The sequence below is a fragment of the Eubalaena glacialis genome, chromosome 17, assembly GCF_028564815.1.
Source record: "Eubalaena glacialis isolate mEubGla1 chromosome 17, mEubGla1.1.hap2.+ XY, whole genome shotgun sequence".
Classification (NCBI taxonomy): domain Eukaryota; kingdom Metazoa; phylum Chordata; class Mammalia; order Artiodactyla; family Balaenidae; genus Eubalaena; species Eubalaena glacialis.
This window is the reverse complement of record NC_083732.1, coordinates 12,187,148-12,202,276: the sequence shown is the minus strand read 5'-3', so window position 1 is coordinate 12,202,276 and position 15,129 is coordinate 12,187,148. Positions and strand designations below refer to the sequence as shown.

The window sequence follows — 15,129 nt, the reverse complement described above, 5'->3', positions numbered from 1 at the left end:
GCGGCCGGAGCTGGTGGCTGCACCCGAGCCCCGCGCGCCCTGCGTCTCGCCGCTGGCTCCAGCAGTCTTTTCTTGCACCGGTTTGCTCTGTCCTTGCTCCGCTCCTGCGCCGCTGGCCCCGGACCCTCTCCTCTCGGCCGAAGAGCCTGGCGGCGCCGGGGTTCCCCCTCCGACTTGGCTCGTGCTGCCCCCGCTTACACCCCGGAGCCGGGCGCGCGCTACTCTTCGTAACCGTAGCCGCGGCCCCCGCAGCGCCTTGCCGCCGGCAACCCGGGTGGAGTGTTGGGGTGGGGGAGGCGTGAGCGCGGCTTCCCGGCCCGGGGTCGACGCCCGCCCGCCCTGCCCCCGCCTCGGCCCGGAGCCCCCGAGCCGCGGCCCCTTCCCAGCGCAGGGGCCGGCGGCCGCGGCAGGGCGGGCGCCGCGCGGGGGCAGGGCGGGCGTATTCAATGGAAGTATGTTACCAGCTGCCGGTGCTGCCCCTGGACAGGCCGGTGCCCCAGCACGTCCTCAGCCGCCGAGGGGCCATCAGCTTCAGCTCCAGCTCCGCGCTCTTCGGCTGCCCCAATCCCCGGCAGCTCTCACAGGTAAACGCCGCCGCCGCCGCCGCCGGTGGCCCACGCCTGGGGGCTTCTCTGTTGTTTCCCTCCTCTCACCTGGCTTCACCTCCGCGACCCCTACTCCCCAGTCCTCGCCGTTCACCCCAGATCCACCACTGCCCATTGTTCGGGGATTTCTAGTCTGCCCCCTCGATTCGAGAGCCTTTTCCTTGACCCTCGGGGCTTCAGCCCCCCGGCCTACTCAAGCCTGGACTGGGGTGGGCTCTGGGAGCCCTGCAGACCCTTCCCAGGCCCGCCCCGCTCCGTGCTCAGCAGCTTAAGACTCAGGAATGACTTCGTCTTCCTCCCTTTCTCGACGTCTCGGTCTGGAAGTTGGGACTCTCTTCGTCGGCGGTGGCCCTGGGCACACCTGGCCACCCTCACGCCCACACACCTGTGCTGGGTGCGCGCCTCACCTCCCGCAGCTCCCGCGCGCCCTGCGGTGCTCGGACGGTCCTGCGGTCCTCCGAACAATAGGCCGATTCCCGGTTGCTCTTCTCCCCGACTCCTTCGATGATGTGGATGGACCCTAAGTGGTATCGGTCTCCAGAGTGCTTCCTCGAAGCTTCGGTTTTCGTAAAGTTGATAGCCAGGAACCAGTTTTGTTTTTAATTGGATAAGGAGGTTTTAATAGAAAAACTACTGATGGAGCACTCCCAGGAAGACTTTGTTTTGAATGGTCCAATACCGGTTGCTCCTGAGAATTTCGTGTTTTGTTTTTTCTATGGTGATGCTGTTGGCCCAGCTTCTACTTCTGGCTGATTTTGATTGCCGGATTTAAAATAGGGAGGCTAAAAGAATTTTGTTTTGTTTACATTTGAACTGAGTGAGTGCCCTCCATTTCTGCTGCCAAAACGTCACATGTTCACGATCACTTTTTAAATCACGTATATTTATTTTTCCTGTTGATTAATATTAGCTTCTTTTATGGGGTATATGTTTTTCTCTCCTGTTATATTGTAAATATTTTGAGCCCGGTCTGTATTTCTTTTGGTTTTTACTGGTAATGTGGGTAGCACCCGATAGAGATTTACTTACCGTAGGTGTGTCCAGTAAATATTTGCCATTTGCTTCTTTGCCTAAATTGTTTGTAGAGAGAGAGCAGTAGCCTATATTTGGGTTTCTCTGTGAATTGTTTTTATTTAAAATCAGACTTCTTTCGCAGGACAAGGTGGTATGCTAATGAGGTCAGAACCAACTTGTAAAGATTACTATAATATTAAGTGACATCTAAAAATAATGCTACATAGTTACTTTTAAAGTTAGGTCCGTGATCTGCCTTTACAGTACTGCTTAAAGCATTTTCAGGTTCCAAATTTAATACTGAAGAGATACTAATGCATTAAAAAGGTTTTTAATGGCAGTAACTTTTTCATTTCTTATATCAGCAGCACATGACTAATACCCATTTCCGGTTCAGTCTAAATAATCAAGGCAGTCAGTAATCATTTGTAAAATTATAAAATGTGAATAAAGTTACTTGTGCTCCCCAAGGAGAAAATGAATGAGATGGGAGATTCCAAGGGAGCTAAAACAAGTCAGGCTGATGTCAGGGAGTTTACCTGATGTCTTAATTAATCCACAGAGACCAACTTTAAGCTCCATTCCTTCTTGACTCATTTCCTAGCCTTAGATTTAAATGGGTAATGGAATTTTAAAAATATGATTGGCAGATAAAGCAAATATTGTATAGTCACATCATACTTACTATTCAAACTTAAAAAAATTGTTTGTACCCCAAAGTGAAGTGTATAGGAACTTCTGAAAATTGGACAGAAGTTTTCCTGAACTAACACTTTTTTCAAATTAGCGATGCACAACATTAAAATGACAGTAAACTTACCATGATGTTGAATGGGTATATTTATCATTATCAAGACTTTGATTATCATTTAATACTAAAACATATGTCATAGTGATTTCTTTAGGGCCAGATCGGAATTTGTAATAGACTGAACAAGAGGTAGAAAATCTTGGAATCTTATTCAGAGCTCTATAAAGTAAATATTTGGTTAAATCAAAAGCTTTCTTTACCCTTGAATCTTCAGTTTCTAAGTCTTAAGTTACAGGAATTATAAAAAGTTTGGGTGGTTTTATAGTTTCATTTAAAAGACTTTAAGAAATCTGTTTTTCTTTTTCTTTTTTTTCCCTTAGGCACTAAATAGAACAGTTATTTATATTAGAGTACTTGTATTTTAAAATATGTTCGCAACTAGCAGTCTTTTCAATTTTCATTGTACTATGGGAGCCCAGTTCTTAGTAGGGACTTAGTGATATTGGTTGAATGAGTGAATGGCTAATGAAGTTAACTCTGACTGAGCATCAGTTGAGAATAGGACATCAACGAAAGGACTTTCATCCAGGTGTAGCAGTAACTCTTTTATCCAAAACTTGGCTATCCAGATTTTAACAGATTCAGGAAGTAAGCGAAGACTCTGAGCAACCAAAGTAGATTTGGAGATCCTCTCAAAGCCAGTGTGTTTTAGGCAAAATTCTGACAAACTCGTTTTCCAAGTAGCAGCAGATTTGAAGGGGGATGGGAGGCTGCTAGAGTCAGGTTCATACTGATAGCAGCAAAAGTTGACAGCTGACGCACCAAGGGCTCGGGATCAAAAGAAACACTCTTCAAAGCCAAAAACTTTTAAAAAGGACATAAAGTTTGGCATCTTGAGTGTTATACAACACAGTTATGTTTTTGACATTAATCAAAATAGTATTTAATAGAGTCTGTTTTTAAAAGTTGAAAGATTTGTACTGTTTAAAAAAAAAAGAAAAATCTCCATGCCGAACAGTTTAAGTGTTGATGTTTAAATGGACGAGCCCGAGTTATCTGGAAAATTCATTTATGTGGAGCACCAACTCTCCCAAGGATGCCAAGTAAATGAAGCATTAACTTTTTGTTTTAAACCAGGTCATGTACTACTTTCTCAAATGGTTAATACAAATTTTTTAATTACTTGAAAAATAAGGATAATAGAAGATGACTGATCATTGTTTTCGCCATTTGGGGGATATCTGTTGTTGATAGTTGAATATAAAAACATTCATCTTGCAGAATACGTTTCTTATTTGGAAAAAAATATTGTGAGAGCAGAAGTTATCTTGTTCACCGCTGTGGCCACATTGCTTTGCATAGGTAGGTGTTTATTAAGCATGGAAGTTGAGTTAGTGTATTGATAGCATGCCAAAACACCGCACCTGGGATTATTTCAGTCAGATTTTCTATGCACTGGAAACAAATCTTATTTGGGTTAGAAATCTGAGGTTTAATTTTTAAAATTTAACATAAATCTATGATACATATTATTATTGAACAAAATTTTGGGATCTAACATGTAAACATATGCTTTTAATACCATAATAAGCTAAATTTGATTTCTAATTTAGCATCTGTATCTTTTTTCTTAAATAGACTTGATTTTTTTAGAGCAGTTTTAGGTTCACAGCACTGAGTGGAACACGCAGAGATTTCCCTCACCTGGAACATGCATAGCTTCCCATCATCAGTATCCCCAACACGAGCGGTACATGAACCTCCCTAATACATCAGTATCGCCCAGAGTCCATAGTTTACCACAGGGTTCATTCTTGGCGTCTTTTTTTTTAATCCAGAAACTATTCCACAAATATTTACTGAACACCTCTGTGAACCAGGTTCCTTGTGTTAGGTGCTGAGAAAATGTAAAGAATTAGTAGTTAAAAAAAAAAAAAAAAAAAATCACTTGTGAGCCTGCCAACCTAACCAGGTTTTTCTTTGAAGCATTGCCTTCCTTATTCATACACATTTTTCACCTGTAGTCACAGTCTACATCTCTGTTGTCTTTGGTAATGTTCTAAGTATATGACAAATTATCGAGGTCCTGTATGTGCCAGAACAGTTCAGAGCCCCTTGGGTAAAAGTTGGTTTCTCCTTGAAAAAGCTTACAGGATTGTGGTGGGGAAAATGGTATGCTTATATGTGATGTAATTTTTGTACTGGGGTTATCAAGGTGTAATGAGACTACAAGAAGGTCTACCTAAATTTCCTGGGTAAATCAGGGGAAGCCTCACATGGTAGTTGAGCCTTAGGCTAAGGCCTGAAGGTTAAGGAGATGTTTCTCGGTAAATGGGTGCATGTAGGGGAGGAGGAGAGAGGTTGGCGCAGGTAGCTATGTAGATCAGCACTATGAAAAGAAGTTTCTGTGATGATGGAAATGTTCTCTGCAGTATCTAAGATAATAGTCACTAGCCATATGGCTAGGTGAGCCCTTGAAATATGACTAGTTTTGACTGAGGGATTGAATTTTAAATACAGTTTTGTTTAAATAGCTCCATATGGCTAGTGGCTACTGTATTGGCAGAGCAGGTGTGTAGTGTGCTTAATGATGGTTAGTAGTGATGTCATGTTGATCTGTCCGTAGCACATTCTCCGGATGCGGAACATGAGAGCTACTTTCAGGTTGTTGCTGTTGGCTGCAAAACTTCATTTAATACCTTCATGCAAGTTTGATAAAGTCCTTAGAGTGGAAGCACTAGATTGGGTCGAGAGGTAGGAACACTTTTTGGCTTTCTAGAATTCTCTCTTCTTTTACAGTGCAAAGATGAATGAGCATATCCCTTTCATCTCCAATCACGTAGTATTAAATTGTAATACTTATATGTTAAATAACCATTTTATAAATATTTTATAAACATTTATATAAATGTTTTACTGCTTCAGTAGATGTGCTGTGGTACACCGAGTTTGTTTTCACTTGCAGTAAGCAAGAGTGTACAATTTCTCAACTGTTTTTTGTAGATTTGCATTACCTCTTTTGTGACGTTTCATTTGCATATCCTGTGCTTATTTATGGAGGCTCTTATATATCTAATATGAGTTTGTAAATTGCATCATTTCAGATATTGTTAGCATAGTTGTTGCCTTTTCACAAGCCTGCGTTCAGAAGCCAGTACAGGGGTCGTGTGAACAGTGGTGAACGGGGGAGTGATTCTGTTCCTGACACCTTCCTCCCTGCCCACTCCCAAGACACTCCTTTGGTTGGGACCTTGGTTTCATTTTTCTGTTTTCAGAAATGCTTCGTATTTTGATTTAAATTCAGTACTACCGTGTTTTGGCTTGTACTTCAGAACAAATATGTATTTATACTATACTTCAAATAACATGCTCAAGCATAATATTAATGTAAATTGATAGTGTATTTGCACTGCAGATTTGATTGTGGAGTAGGGTGTTCAAATTACTGGTTTATAAGTTGTCATCAGGAATACATGTAGTCTGTGGCATGTGAATTGAGAGGTTTTAGACCTATGTCCAGATTTTGCTGCTTTGTTGCAATGCCTAGAGTTCTGTCAGTTGTACATACTGTCTACTCAAAAAAATTTTTTTAAACACAAATGTCCTGCAAGAGATAAAATATTAAGCTCTTTGCAGGAGTTAGGAAGATTAGGGCGCCCATTTTGGGTGGAAAGAGGGAGAGGGATGTACCGTCCATTCTCTTCGAGGCAGTTTGATAAGACTTCTGCTAACACTTTAGTGTAAATTTCAGCTCTTCCTTTCCCCTTCCCTCCTTCCCTCCCTTCCTCCCTTCATTCCTTTTTTCCTTTTTCAGAAAGGATTACAGCAGTTTTAGAGAATTGACTTCTTTTCTGGGGATGGATATAGAGACAGGCTTGGAAGAAGAGAGCTGAAGAAAGGGAAACGGACAAAGTTTAGCTTAACTCAGTTTTTGTCTGGGATCATTAATAGTCATAAAGACACCTAGGAAATTTAGATGATAAAGAACCCTCATTGCATGCAGATCCTCTTAATGAATTTAATTTTTTTCTTTTTCTGTACTAAAGACTGTGTGTATCACATTTGTTGTGTGGCTATAAAATCTTTCTAATTTTGTTAGAAGTCTCTTGACTCAATATCTTTAGTGGAAGTTTTCTGGACATTCTTACATTCCCTTTGGCCACTCCAGAAAACTTCAACAATTAATTTTTAATCTTCTAATTTAAAAACAACTCAAAATATTTTTTTCTGGCTACAAATTGCTCATATTTTATGATTATTTTGAATTGAGAGACAATTGAGTGCATATTCTCTTCCACATTTAAATGGCCTGTTCTTGCCTGAAAATAAGGTAGACCGTTAATTTTTACATTGTTGCCAAATATGCCTTTCAAAAGATTATTCACAAGTAAATGATCTTTTTGCATGGTTGCATTCAGATGTAAGTGTTCATGCGATCAGTATGTGAGGAAAGGAATAAAAACTAATTTGTAGATGAGCCTTCTAAGCTTGCGGGGCTTCATTTTGGCTGCTGGCAGGAAGCCTTCTGAAGGGATCTATGCCACTGATCCTGTGGTTGACATCAGAGTCTCTCTTGCTTATAATTTTGAGTAGGAATTTTGGATTATTGCTCCATGCCTCCACCTGCTGGTAGGGATGGCTCTTCGTTTTCTGAAGATGATGGCTAGAGGGAGGAGAGGGCAAAGGCAGGGCATAATTTGGGGAAGAAAAATTATTAATCAGATAACTAAATTTCGGCAAAACCTACTCTGTTTCTCGAAGTTTTGAGTAGACCAAACTCTAGCTCAGGACCATGTAAAGTACTTGGTAAACAGTGCTTAATAAAGATGCAGTAATCTTGCTTCAGTATTAATTATAATTATTTGTTTCCATTTATTGAGGACCTCCTACATGCCAGATACTGTAATTGATGTTTTTAATCTTTACAAAAGATTACTTTATGAGATAATTGGTAGTACTCTCATTTTCACCAAGGAGTGAGTAAACTGAGCTTAGAGACATTAAATCCCATTTTTACCAAGAAGTAAGTAAACTGAGCTTACAGGCAAGTTAAATCACTTGTCTGAGGCATCAGGCAAGATCTTGGAGAAGAGCCTGTCATGTTCCACACCCTTACTTTCAAACTGGTCTCCCGCATTGGTGAAGGTGAGTGGAATATAGTTAGACTTTTAGGTTTACGGATTATAGATTTTGTTGGTTCATTGATCTTGATAAAGAAAACAAATTTGATGATTTGAGACGATTATTTGAAATGATAACCTTCGCTCTGGTCTTTTCAAACCATGTCTGGAATATTTTGTTCTAGATGCCATGTTCTAGGAGGAGATGATTAAGCTAAATCAGACTCTGAAGATAGTGACCAGGGTGGTAAGGTGATTTGAAAACTGTATTGTTTGACAGGTAACTGAAGAAATTGGAGACATTTAGTCTGGAGAAAAAAGACTCAGGTTTTGGGCCAGGAGGGGCGGGAATGGAGGTGGGGAATGCTTGGTGAGAGATGGTGGAGCATTGCTGTCTTCCAGTATTTGAAGGATTGCCATGTGAATGAGAGGGAGGAGAAGAGGATTAATTTAGATTTTGATTGGTTGTATGTTCTTGATTGCTATACCCTTTTCCTACTTTGTGAGGTCAGTTGCTAATATACAGGAAGAGATCCAAGCTTAAAGTTGTCACTTGTCCAAGGGCACACAACTAGGTACTGGAAATGGATTAAACTGTGGGTCATTCTGACCCTAAAGCCCATGCATTCTCTTCTACTTCCTCGTACTGCGTGGAAAAAGGATGTTACCTCAGAGGGTAGATAAGGACCAATAGGTAGAAACAATAGAAATAGAAAGGGAGATCTTGTGTTTAAGCACACTAGTAATAGAAGAAATGCAGGTTAAAAGAATGATACTGATTTTTGCTTTCAGATTGACAAATTTTTAAAAAATAAGTGTATAGCTTGAAGATTATACTCATGTAACACTAGTAGGAGTCTAATTGTTTTACGTTTTCTGAAAAGTAATTTGGCAATTGAATAAAAAAATTAATACTTAGAAAATTAATACTTTCGCTTGATAATTTACTTTTGGGTATCTGTCCTGAGCAAATAACTAGAAATGTAGATAAAGATTAATGATCTTCAAGGATATTCATCATGTATTTATCACTGAAAAATTGAAAACAAATAATTTATAAATGGTTAAATTAACTATAGTATTTCTTATTGTGAGTATATGGTATTTATTTTTATATTGTGTGACCACTAAAATGCATTGAAGAATTTAAAGTATGTATAGTGTAAACAGTTTACAAATGGCTAAATAAATTTTAGTATTTTCTACTATTTCTGTATTGTGTACCCACTAGAATACTTGGAAGAATTTGAAGACTATTTAATTGCATGAAGAATTGCTTACAACCTTAAGCTAGCAAACAAACAAAAAAAAACCTCAGGGTATTTACAGATTTATCCCGATTTTGTTTAAAAATAAATCACAAAATATATACATATTCACATACTGTGCATGATTGCAAAAGGAAAAAAAGCCAATATATGTCCCAAAATGCTAACTGAAGTTATCTCTGGATGCTGAGATTATAAGTAATTTTTAACTTTTTGTTTAGAATTTTGTGTAATTTTACGTGTTCTTCTTTTCACATGAATCTCCGTTTTAACTACAATAATCCTAGAAAAAGTCAAACAAGTTGTATTTGGGCCCAGATCTCTGACAGAGATGTCCAGAGAGGAAGTACACTGCCTCATGAGATTAAAAAGTCCCGAAAGATACTTGGATGAGGTTCTTGTCAGGGGGTTTGACTTTTCTGGTTCTGTCTGACTTCACGATTCTGTAATTCTTTGGGTGACTCAGCTGTATGCGTGACAGGTATTTTTGTATAGCTCTGATAAGGATAAAGTAGCTTCACTCTCCATGGGAGATGTTGGGAAGTAAATTTAAGTATAGTTATTGTTTTAAAGAAGAGCTGTTGGATGACAGCGCGTGAAGAGATTTTGAACAGTGGCAGTGGTGGAAGGAATAGAGATAGGAAGTCAGGAGTTAGGTCCTCGGAACTGATTTGATTTGAGAGGTTAAAAACAAACAAACAAAAAACTTCACCTTTTAAATTTGGGAAACCAGGTAGATCATGAAGCTAGTAATAAAAATACAAAAGGGAGAAGAGGCAGGTTTTATTTTTCTTCTTGTCCTCTTTTGTGTATGTGTGTGGAGGATTGGGGGAGGGTGGTGGAGTACATTATAAGTTTACTTTTTAAATATGTTGAGTTCAAGTGTCTGGGAGTCCTCCAGGTTGGGATGTCCAGTAGGCAGTATCTTAGGACGAAGGTTAAGACTAATGACATATTTTGACTTCTACTACAAGGGTTTTCAAACATTTTTTGCTCACATATCCCTTTGAAAAACTAGGGGGAAAAAACCCTCAAAAAACTGGATACCTTCTTACATATCTAGAATTTTTCTTCCAAGTGTAATTGTAAATGATGTAGATTTTGGTGCATTATTTAAATCACAGTTTTAAATACATCCAGGGGAATTTTTAAAATTTGATATCCCCATCATCTGTTTTAATAAAACGTGAGCAAGCTCTTAATTTTAACAGAATCTTTACATTCCTTATTTTTCTCTTTGAACTCATTTCTGTTTGACATTCTCTACATATTCTTATCCTAATGTATTCTTTTATACTTGAAAGCATTTTATCAATCACAGTGTCATACTTTTCTACAACAAAAGTAAATTCATTCATTAATTTAATAGATGGAAATAGAAAGTACTTAAGCAGTGTCACCCAGTTCTTCTGAGTTCTATGCAAAAACAGTTATAATTTAAAACATTTGAAATTTCCTGTGTCTGTAAGGCTGTGTCAGATTTATTTTGGATTGAGTTACCAATACAGTGATAACCAGTAGACAATCAAAACAACATGTGAGTTATTAAATTTAATAAGTATTAAATAGTGAAAATTTAATTGGAAATGCATTTTGTTTATTTTAAATCATTTAGAAATCTATTTCATCCATTTATAAGTATTATTAGAAAAGATGAGGTTCTGCACTGATTCTCTTCCTTTTTTACTTTAAAGTATTGAGAAATCTTGTCCACAAATTTAGTAGATGGTAATAAAAAGTGCTTTATTTTAGCAGTATCATCCATTCTTTTGAGTTGACAGCAAAGTGATCCACAATCAAAAATACTTTTAAGGCTTTCTCAAGTAGCACATGGATTTGGTTCTCCTTCCATTTTCATGGAAATAGGAGCTGGTGACCACTTGATTTGAAAAAAATTTGATACCCAGTCTGGAGAGCAATTAACTTTTTCAACATTAATATTTTAAACTCTCCTTTTGGCTCCTCAGCTGTTGTTAGGCCCCAGCTCCACAGTAAGTTTCAGGACTTGTAGAGATTTATGTAGGGCAGAAGAGGAGAGGTGAAAGGGGAGAGGAGGTAAATGAAAACTGACGTGTCAGTAGAATGGTTCTACAAAATTGTACATATGGAAGTTGAAGACCTAGAAATCAATTCCGTTGAAACTCTCCATGCCCAGGTGCTCCTCAGGGTACGTATGCATGACCCAGTTTGTAGACCACTGTTTACTGTATTTCACCTTATTACCTTGTTGCTGTATTTTACTGTTCTCCATAGGCATACAGAAATAATACCTTATACGTCAGGGTTTTTTTTTTCCTGGTTTTGATTGCTCATAATCCTGGATCTCCATACTTAATCATTCTAGGCCTTCTTTAGGAATGGAATCAGAATATTAATGCTTGAAAGAGACCTTATAAGTAATTTAATTTATCTTCAACAGTTTGAAGATTTGATTGTCGAGACTCAGAAAGGTCAGGATTTCTCCAAGATCACACAATTAGAAAGTGGAAAAATTAAAGCTGTAAACTTAGTTCTTCCAACTTTTAATCTGTTGCTTTTCTCACTATACCCCTACTTCCTTATAAAAGGATTGATTTGTAGGATTCCCGTAAGTAGCAGTCTTTCTTTACTGAACATTATTCCTTTGAGTAGCATTTGCTGATAGACCAGTGATTATTTGAACAAGTTAGAGGACAAACACACTCAATTTTTAAGATGTCTGAGTTACTTCTACTTAAAATATAGTCAGATAAAGCAAAACCATTACTGAAAGTGTATTGGGCCTGTTGGGAAGATATTTGTTAAAATGTGATTTGTGTGTAACTTAGCAGGAATAACCTTTTAAAAAGGAACATATATTTCACCTGTATTTCAAAAATTAACTTAAGAATAAAACTTTTTTTTCCACTTTAGGGAATAAAAGAATTTTAGCAAATAAAAGAATGTTCTTGATATACAAAGAGCTCACTCTCTAAACCATTTATGTGTTTACTATGTATGAAAGGGTGAGTGGTAGAATTTTTTTTTTTTACTTCATTTTACTTTTTGCTTGAATTCTTCATAGTGCACATATATTTTAAGAAAAACAATGAAGTTATTGTAAAAAGCAAACTTTTTTTTAAGAGCAGTTTTAGTTTCACAGTAAAATTAAGAGGAACGTCAGAGATTTTCCATTTATCTCCTGTCCCTACACATGCTTATTAGCCTCCCCCATGATCAGCTTCCCCCCGCAACAAAGTGGTACACTTGTTACAATTGATGAACCTAAATTGATATATCATAATCATGCAAATTCCGTACTATGTGTATACATTAGGGTTCACTGTTGGTGTTGTACGGTCTGTGAGCTTGGACAAATGTATAATGAAATGTATCCATCAGTATAGTATCATACAGAGAATTTTCACTACCCTAAAAATCCTCTGTGCTCCGCCTAATTATCCCTACCCCTCAATTCCCAACAACCACTGATGTTTTTACTCTCTCTATAGTTTTCCCTTCTCCAGAATGTCATATAATTGGATTCATACAGTCCTCTGCCTTTTCAGGTTGGCGTCTTTAACTTTGTAATGTGCATTTAAGGTTCCTCCTTGTTTTTTCATGGCTTGGTAACTCATTTCTTTTTAGCACTGAATACTATTTCATTGGATGTATCACAGTTTATTTATCCATTCATCTACTGAAGGACATCTTAATTGGCTTCCAGGTTTTGGCACCGTGAATAATGCTGCTACAAACATCTGCTGGTTTTTTGTGTGGACGTAAGTTTTCAACTCCTTTGGGTAAATACCAAAGGAGTGTGATTGTAGGATCGTATGGGTAAAAGTATATTTAGTTTTGTAGGAAAACGCCAAACTATCTTCAAAGTGGCTGTACCTCTTTGCATTCCCACCAGCAGTGAATGAGAATTCCTGTTGCTCCACATCATCACCAACATTTAGTATTGTCAGTGGTCTGGATTTTAGCCATTCTAATAGGTGTGTAGTGATAGCTCATTGTTTTAATTTGTATTTCCCTGATGACATCTTTTCACATGCTTTTTGCTATCTGTATACCTTCTTCAGTGAAGTGTCTCTTAAAGTTCTATGGCCCATTTTTAATTGAGTTGTTTTCTTATTGTTGAATTTTAAGAGTTCTTTATATACTTTGGATAATAGGTCTTTATCAGATGTCTCCTTTGCAGATATTTTCTCCCAGTGCATGGCTTGTCTTCTCATTCTCTTGACATTGTCTTTTGTAGAGCAGAAGTTTCAGCTTACCAGTTTTGATTTTTTTTTTTTTGGTGGACTGTGTCTTTGGTGCTGTATCTAAAAAGTCATCACCATACCCAAGGTCATCTAGATTTTTTCCTGTGTTTTCTTCTAAGAGTTCTATAGTTTTGTATTTTATATTTAGGTCTATGATTCATTTTGGGTTAATTTTTTTAAATTTATTGGAGTATAGTTGCTTTACAGTGTTGTGTTAGTTTCTACTGTACACCAAAGTGAATCAGCTATACGTGTACATATATCCCCTCTTTTTTGGGTTTCCTTCCCACTTAGGTCACCACAGAGCATCAAGTAGAGTTCCCTGAGCTATACAGTAGGGTCTCATTAGTTATCTACGTTTTGGGTTAATTTTTGTGAAAAGTGTAAAGTCTGTATCTAGATTCATTTTTGCATGAGGATGTCCAGTTGTTCCAGCACCATTTGTTAAAGAGACTATCTTTGCTCCAGACTGTCTTTGTTCTGTTGTCAAAGATCAATTAACTGTACTTCTGTGGCTCTATTTCTGGGCTCTCCATTCTGTTCCATTGATCTATTTGTCTATTCTTTCATCAGTACCACACTCTGTAGATTATTGTAGCTTCATAGTAAGTCTGGAAGTTGGGTAGTGTCAGTCCTCTGACTTTGGTCTTCTTCTTCAATATTGAGTTGGCTATTCTCAGATTTTTGCCTCTCCATATAAACTTTAGGATCAGTTTGTCAATATCTCCCAGGATAACTTGCTGGGGGAATTTTCTGGCAGTCCAGTGGTTAGGACTCTGTGTTCTCACTGCTGAGGGCCTGGGTTCGATTCCTGGTCGGGGAACTAAGATCCCACAAGCCTCATGGTGCAGCCCAAAAAAAAAAAAAAAAAAAAAAAGATAACTTGCTGGGATTTTTGATTGGGATTCCATTGAATCTGTAGATCATGTTGTGAAGAACTGACATTTTGACAATATTGAGTCTTCCTATCTATGAACGTGGAATGTCTCTCCATTTATTTAGTTGTTTGATTTGGTTCATCCAAGTTTTGTAGTTTTCTTCCTATAGATCTTGTACACATTTATACCTAAATATTTCATTTTGCGGGGTGCTAATGTAAATGGAATTGTGTTTTTAATTTTAAATTGCAGTTGTTCATTGCTGGTATATAGGAAAGCTGTTGACTTTGTATATTACCCTTGTATCCAGCAACCTAGCTGTAATAACTCATTAGTTCCAGGAGTTTTTTTGTCTATTTTTTTCCAATTTTCTACATAAATGATCATGCGATCTGTGAACAAAGAGAGTTTTATGTCTTCCTTTCTAATCAATATACCTTTTATTTCCTTTTATTGTCTTATTGCATTAGCAAGGATTTCCAGTATGATGTTGAAAAGGAGTGGTGAGTGGCCTTAGTCCTTGAAGGATTCTTTACTTTTAACAGGGCAATATAATAAGATCTATAGGAAAAAAATTAAGACTACTCAGCAGAAGGTTAGCAGAAGACTCAATCAGTTCCAGGAAGAAATACAAATGTAGGAAAATAGGTTCAACTTTGCTAGTAATAAAGGAGATGCAAAATAAAATAAATAAAAAAAATTTGGGGAGTGGGGGAAACATTTTCTTACTAGCAAAGACTGGCAAAACCCAATCTTAGCAGGGTGTGAGAAAACAGGGTCTTTTTTTTTGTTTTTGTTTTTTAAATTTATTTATTTATTTATTTTATTTTGGCTGCGTTGGGTCTTCCTTGCTGCACGCCGGCTTTCTCTAGTTGCGGTGAGCGGGGGCTACTCTTTGTTGTGGTGCATGGGCTTCTCCTTGCAGTGGCTTCTCTTGTTGCGGAGCACAGGCTCTAGGCACGTGGGTTCTGTAAGCGCAGGCTCAGTAGTTGGGGCGCACGGGCTTAATAGCTCCACGGCATGTGGGATCTTCCCGGACCAGGGCTAGAACCCGCGTCTTCTGCATTGGCAGGGAGATTCCCAACCACTGTGCCACCAGGGAAGTCCCAAAAATAGGTATTCTTATAAATGGAGCTGGGAGCATCATTTGATTCAATCTTTTGGGAATACAGTAGGTCTTTACAAATCAAAATTTTAAATGTGAATACTACCCTTTCTGCAGTCCTATAATTTATCCAAAGGGACAGTTAGAACAATTTGCTAAGAT

At 38.2% G+C, this 15,129-nt stretch overlaps 1 protein-coding gene across 1 annotated transcript in view; it reads left to right on the top strand.

Annotated features, from left to right (window-relative positions):
• Window positions 1–437: 437 nt before the first annotated feature.
• Window positions 438–15,129, top strand: part of PDE7A (phosphodiesterase 7A) — a 110,733-nt gene continuing 96,041 nt past the window's right edge. Inside the window, exon 1 of the mRNA XM_061171358.1 lies at window positions 438–584. Coding sequence (XP_061027341.1) covers window positions 447–584 — 138 coding nt within the window. The 5' untranslated portion in view covers window positions 438–446. The remainder of the gene's footprint in view (window positions 585–15,129) is intronic.